Genomic DNA, 7,316 nt, shown 5'->3' on the forward strand with positions numbered 1-7,316 from the left:
TAAGGAGGGCAGCAAAACGCACATCACCGCCCACAAAAACTTTTGTGTTCTACTCGAGAAGACATCTACGCATGAACCTAGCTCATGATGCCACTGTTGGGGAACGTCGCATGGGAAACAAAAAATTTCCTACGCGCACGAAGACCTATCATGGTGATGTCCATCTACGAGAGGGGATGAGTGATCTACGTACCCTTGTAGACCGTAAAGCAAAAGCGTTAGAGAACGCGGTTGATGTAGTGGAACGTCCTCACGTCCCTCGATCCGCCCCGCGAACAATCCCGCGATCAGTCCCACGATCTAGTACCGAACGGACGGCACCTCCGCGTTCAGCACACGTACAGCTCGACGATGATCTCGGCCTTCTTGATCCAGCAAGAGAGACGAAGAGGTAGAAGAGTTCTCCGGCAGCGTGACGGTGCTCCGGAGGTTGGTGATGACCTTGTCTCAGCAGGGCTCCGCCCGAGCTCCGCAGAAACGCGATCTAGAGGGAAAACCGTGGAGGTATGTGGTCGGGCTGCCGTGGAGAAGTCGTCTCAAATCAGCCCTAAAACCTCCGTATATATAGGTGGGAGGGAGGGGCCTTGCCTTGGGGTCCAAGGACCCTCAAGGGGGTCCGTCGAGCCAAGGGGGAGGACTCTCCCCCCCCCCCAAACCGAGTTCTCCGAAAACTCCCGGTACATTCCCGTTACATTCCCGGTAACTCCGAAAACCTTCCGGTAATCAAATGAGGTCATCCTATATATCAATCTTCGTTTTCGGACCATTCCGGAAACCCTCGTGACGTCCGTGATCTCATCCGGGACTCCGAACAACATTCGGTAACCAACCATATAACTCAAATACGCATAAAACAACGTCGAACCTTAAGTGTGCAGACCCTGCGGGTTCGAGAACTATGTAGACATGACCCGAGAGACTCCTCGGTCAATATCCAATAGCGGGACCTGGATGCCCATATTGGATCCTACATATTCTACGAAGATCTTATCGTTTGAACCTCAGTGCCAAGGATTCGTATAATCCCGTATGTCATTCCCTTTGTCCTTCGGTATGTTACTTGCCCGAGATTCGATCGTCAGTATCCGCATACCTATTTCAATCTCGTTTACCGGCAAGTCTCTTTACTCGTTCCGTAATACAAGATCCCGCAACTTACACTAAGTTACATTGCTTGCAAGGCTTGTGTGTGATGTTGTATTACCGAGTGGGCCCCGAGATACCTCTCCGTCACACGGAGTGACAAATCCCAGTCTTGATCCATACTAACTCAACTAACACCTTCGGAGATACCTGTAGAGCATCTTTATAGTCACCCAGTTACGTTGCGATGTTTGATACACACAAAGCATTCCTCCGGTGTCAGTGAGTTATATGATCTCATGGTCATAGGAATAAATACTTGACACGCAGAAAACAGTAGCAACAAAATGACACGATCAACATGCTACGTCTATAAGTTTGGGGCTTGTCCATCACGTGATTCTCCCAATGACGTGATCCAGTTATCAAGCAACAACACCTTGTTCATAATCAGAAGACACTGACTATCATCGATCAACTGGCTAGCCAACTAGAGGCATGCTAGGGACGGTGTTTTGTCTATGTATCCACACATGTAAATGAGTCTTCATTCAATACAATTATAGCATGGATAATAAACTATTATCTTGATACAGGAATTATAATAATAACTATATTTATTATTGCCTCTAGGGCATAATTCCAACACTTTCCTGGTCGGAGGCGACCTCCTTGGTCGGACCGATGACTTGTTCTATCAAGGTTTATGATGTGCTCCGGCCGGCGTGGTGGTGGTTGGAGCTGCTAGTCTTCCTGGTGCAGTGACCTCTACATGGTGTAGGTGGTCCTGCCGGTGGTATGTCTGGCTGCGCCACCCTTTCTCAAATTCGGTTCATTGGTGGATGGTGGTGGTGGTCAGGTTGTGTTGTTAACCGACGACTGCTCATCTCCTTGGTGATGTGTGGCTCGATCGATGATTCCTGGGTCCGACGTCTTTGGTCTGCTTCTGTCGTAGATCGCTCTCTGTTGGCAGTGACTGAGCTCCTCCCCCGGTGCTTGTAATAGGTGGAGGGGCTTAGGGCTCTGGGCGAAAGCGATGGTTCGATGGGGATCGAAGGATACCGGTGGCATTTCTTCTTGAAGTTGTCGTCGAAGAGTTCCTCCTCTTCACTAGACCGTGGTTTGCCAGTTCTAGGGTTGTCGTGTAGGCTGTTTGGTGTGGCTGGACTTTCCCGAGGTCCGACGGAGTTGTTGTGGATGACTCTGGGCAAAAGCCTTGGTTCGATGGGGGTCGAAGGATACCGGCGACGATGCTTCTTGAAGGCGTCGCCGAAGAGTCCTCACACCCCTTCAGGTTTGTGGGCGTGTTGGTGGTGGAGTTTGAGTTGTCGATTTCGGCAAGGGTTGGGTTGTTGCACGATTGTCCTCTGTTTCAATCGTGTGTCGTAAGGTTTTTTGGCCTAGTTTTCCTTATAAACAGGGCCACTCTGTTCTCTTTTTTTCCTCTCTTAATGAAAATCGACAATGCTCCTGCCTTGCACGTAAAAAAAAGTTCTTATAGCAATTTAGGCCCAGTTGTAGAATTTTCATTTACCAAGCTTGTGCAATAGATGTAGTTTATTTAAGGATTAATTTGGTACTCCCTCTATTCCATAATAACTAAAAGCACAACACTTATTATGGAACGGATGGAGTATATGCCACTGCAATTCTGGATACTCATAAAAATGCCATTACGATTTCGTTCTTTTGGAAAATGCCACTTCAACTTTGCAATACTTCTCTATATGCAACTCCTTCTGTATCTAAATAATTATAGTTATAAAAAATTAGTGTAATTCTTTTTAACTATAATTATTTAGATACAAAGGAAGTATATTATACATAGTTTTAGAACAAAATGCCCCCCTCTCTTTATTAGAGCAATCACTTCATGGTCGATCAGACATTGAACGCCAATGTGCTCCCCCTCTCTCTCCCTTCCCCCTCCCTCCCTCTGCTCGCGCGCTATCACTTCATTGCTCATCAACTTCAATGTTAATGCCTACAAAGGTCCTCTACTATTGGTTGTTGGACTGTTTCGTCCACTCGAATAAGTTCATGAATGAATATATCTTTCCTAACAAACCTGTTGGTTGTCTTTACAAAATTTTGATCTTTTACGGCAGTGGAAGTCATTGGTTAAGGAGTAAGATAAAGAGGCCACCTATTTGCTAATCTCTCATGTTCATGCTAGGACGTCTTTCATTTCGCATCAAGATCAGGTTGGGGTGCCTTTGGCTTGGTTGTGGCCGTCCTTTGTTGTGTTTTGCTCATGGGTAGCTGGTCTGTGTGTGGTCAAACTCTGTCCATTGTTGCTGTTGCACTTCTAAAAATTTGCTTGTTCTTGTATTTAGCCATTGTGGGATGTGATTTACTGGTGTGACATTGTCTTCATTTATAAAATTGGTTGTATGTCTTTTATTTAGAATAAAATAAAAAATAAAAAATAATGTAACACCCTAAAGAAAGATAAAATTGTTAAAATTTTAAAACAAAGGGTGTGTCTAAGGCACATGATGTGACATAGTTATTGCACATCTAAATAACGAAATCAAGCATAAAAAGAAAAAAAATATCCACACAAATCTTTACATAAGATCAATGATATAAAATTTAGATGTGCAACATTTATGTCACATTTAAATGTGCTTTAGCAAAACGATAAAACATACTACTCCCTCCGTTCCTAAATATAAGTCTTTGTAGAGATTTCACTAGTGGACTACATATGGATGTATATAGACATACTTTAGAGTATAGATTCAATCATTTTGCTTCGTTTGTAGACCCTTAATAAAATCGCTTAAAAGACTTATATTTAGGAACGGAGGGAGTAGCATTGAACCAACAATGGAAGATGGATCCACGGTATGTCGGTGCATTGATAAAATGTCAATGCACCAACTACAGTGTCTATTGACACTTGGGAGCAGCCACACCTTTCTCTTGAGAGAGGCGAGTGTGAAAGCGGGCAATACCGCCGCAGACTACCCCGCCGGCGGCGAACGGCTAGGCGGCCAGCCGGTGCAGTTACGATCGAGCACCCCGCCCCCGCGACTGCCATTAATACCCGTGTTCGATCCTCTCGACCGGCTCAACGGCCATGGTCGTCATCCGCCAGGCACTACGCACGTACGTGATCGATCAAGTATCACCAGTAACTGCATCTACCCCGATTCTACGGCGGCGTAGCATCCATACATAGAACGGCACACCTACGGTCAGCAGACTATCACGGCGACCCGATCCAACGACGTACAGTACGTAGGAATGAATCAGGCCTGCACCTCGGCCACGAACCGGGGATGGTCACTGAATCTGCCCCTGAATCTCTGTCGCCGCCCAATACCAGCGCCGCACGCAACTCGGGAGCAAGCTGCAACCACTTCGAGCAGAATCTGACACCAGCATTCTGTTACCGCCATTTAAACCTCCTCGTGTTTTTCCCGCCGCAAAGCAATCGATCTCTCTGCTTTACCAAGCTTCTCAGTGCTGCTCGATCGAGCTGACAAGCGACGATCCGACCTATAAATACGCCCCCTACCTTCTCCTCCACCCTCATCGATCTCACACTCCAAGCAAGCTAGCCACCAAGCAGTAGCAGCTTGGTGATCAGCAGTGCTGCGCAGTACCAAGGTACCTCGATACAACAACTCGATCGTGGTACTGAACTACACGATGGGGCTGCTTAGCAAGAAGCTTCTGGTGGCATCCATGGTGGCTGCCGTGCTGGCCGTGGCGGCCGTGGAGCTCTGCAGCGCCATCCCGATGGAGGACAAGGACCTGGAATCGGAGGAGGCGCTATGGGACCTCTACGAGCGGTGGCAGTCGGCGCACCGCGTGCGCCGACACCACGCCGAGAAGCACCGCCGCTTCGGCACCTTCAAGTCCAACGCCCACTTCATCCACTCCCACAACAAGCGCGGCGAGCACCCCTATCGCCTCCACCTCAACCGCTTCGGCGACATGGACCAGGCCGAGTTCCGCGCCACCTTCGTCGGCGACCTCCGCCGCGACACCCCGTCCAAGCCGCCGTCCGTCCCCGGATTCATGTACGCCGCCCTGAACGTGTCCGACCTGCCGCCGTCCGTGGACTGGCGGCAGAAGGGCGCCGTGACGGGCGTCAAGGACCAGGGCAAGTGCGGCAGCTGCTGGGCATTCTCCACGGTGGTGTCCGTGGAAGGCATCAACGCCATCCGCACGGGCAGCCTCGTGTCCCTCTCGGAGCAGGAGCTCATCGACTGCGACACGGCGGACAACGACGGGTGCCAGGGCGGGCTCATGGACAACGCCTTCGAGTACATCAAGAACAACGGCGGGCTAATCACCGAGGCCGCCTACCCGTACCGCGCCGCCAGGGGCACCTGCAACGTCGCGAGAGCGGCCCAGAACTCGCCCGTGGTGGTGCACATCGACGGGCACCAGGACGTGCCGGCCAACAGCGAGGAGGACCTGGCCAGGGCGGTGGCGAACCAGCCCGTGTCCGTGGCCGTCGAGGCCAGCGGGAAGGCGTTCATGTTCTACTCCGAGGGGGTCTTCACCGGTGAATGTGGAACAGAGCTGGACCACGGCGTGGCGGTGGTCGGGTACGGGGTGGCGGAGGACGGCAAGGCGTACTGGACGGTGAAGAACTCGTGGGGGCCGTCGTGGGGGGAGCAGGGCTACATCAGGGTGGAGAAGGATTCCGGCGCCTCGGGCGGGCTCTGCGGCATCGCCATGGAGGCGTCCTATCCCGTCAAGACCTACAGCAAGCCCACGCCCATGCCCAGGCGCGCGCTTGGCGCCTGGGAGTCGCAGTGATCGACCCTCTGCGTGTCTGAATTATTTCTACTATCCTTCCTAGTTAAATTAGGGTGAAAATAAATTACAACTGAATTAAGTGGTTCTCCGTCCACATGCCTAGAATTAGACGTGTGTAAGGTGGGACCAGGACGATCGACATTTGTTTGGATTTATGAAATGTAATGTAAAATGTAGTGATGCAATTGGTAATGTTTGTAAGCATGCTAGTATGTTGTGTTTTACTTCAAGCCTTCCGTTTCATAATTCTTGTCGTGTTTTAGTTCAACTTTATTTAGACTAGACGAGACGATACTGTGCATTGCCATAGAATTAGATATATATAGCTTCTAAATGTTACATAAAATATTAATTCAATCAGTATAACTTAGCAAAAAATGCTAAAAAAAATAACGTAAAATTTTTAGATATGGAAAACTGAACGTTTTTCATGGTAATTTTTGTTGGTGTAAGGATGTAAAGTTTAGTTGATGAGCACAACAATTCTCTGACAAAGAATGAACATAGGCGGATTTGTCATGCTCACAAATCAAACTTGCCACTCTCGATAAACATAATTTGCCTAGAAAAATCGTTTGATTTGTCATGCCTAATAAACTCACATCTGCTGGATATTTCTGTCCATAATTTAAAATGTGTGAGATATATCTGCATATGGAAAAAATCGTAACATAAAAAATTACGGATGTCACAATATAATGTAATGAAATTTAAAACTTAGGATGCACTAATTCATATTGGACCATAGAGAACTCTCATGCGTAGATCACACAAATACTAATGGGTTGGGCTAGTAATTTTAACGGCTACAACAATTTTGATGATATGGAAGCACGTGTGTTGAAAAAACTAAAACTAGAGGAAATCAATATCTTGAATATATAAAATTCGAACTACATATTATGCTACAAAATTTTATCCGGAAATCTTTCTAAAGAATTCATCAAGCAAAACACAATTTGTCTATTCCATCGATCCCAACCTTTGCTTAGTGCCGCATGAAAATTGACTTCTTGAACATATACCGACATCGGGCATCGAAGGCTTGGCACTTCTCAAGTGAAGTGTATACACGAAATCCGTTGAGCAAGAAAGCGGTGATCCCATAAAATCAAGTGATACATATGATGTGTTTAAAATTAGGCTTAATTAATAGATGTGAATATAGTGGAAAAGACTCCCCTAGCGACAGCTAGGGTTTTGTCTCCTTACGGCGATTCCCTCGCCGTAAGTCCACCCTCGTCCGGCGATCGGTGCCCATACCCCGTGACCTAACTACGGCCGCGCTCTCCCTTCATCACGACCGCCCCCCCCCCCCCCCCCCGGGTTGTTCCTGGTGTAGGTCCTTACCCCATTATCGTGACCATGGCGGCGGCTTCAGAGGCGTTCTCATCAACGAACCCATGTTCCCATGGAAAACCAGATGAGGATCTCAGTGACTTCTTCGAGAA

General features: G+C 48.1%; 1 protein-coding gene across 1 annotated transcript; it reads left to right on the forward strand.

Moving 5' to 3' along the window:
• Positions 1 to 4,632: 4,632 nt before the first annotated feature.
• Positions 4,633 to 5,865, forward strand: LOC123440650 (cysteine proteinase EP-B 2-like). The gene has a single exon (XM_045117211.1). It carries the CDS (start codon positions 4,744 to 4,746, stop codon positions 5,863 to 5,865), a length of 1,122 nt encoding a protein of 373 aa, XP_044973146.1. The 5' UTR covers positions 4,633 to 4,743.
• Positions 5,866 to 7,316: the final 1,451 nt, after the last annotated feature.

Source organism: Hordeum vulgare, chromosome 3H (assembly GCF_904849725.1).
Source record: "Hordeum vulgare subsp. vulgare chromosome 3H, MorexV3_pseudomolecules_assembly, whole genome shotgun sequence".
NCBI classification, from domain to species: Eukaryota; Viridiplantae; Streptophyta; class Magnoliopsida; order Poales; family Poaceae; genus Hordeum; species Hordeum vulgare.

Coding starts and splice junctions, on each gene's coding strand:
- LOC123440650 (XM_045117211.1), top strand. CDS start 4,744: ATGGGGCTGCTTAGCAAGAAGCTTCTGGTGGCATCCATGGTGGCTGCC.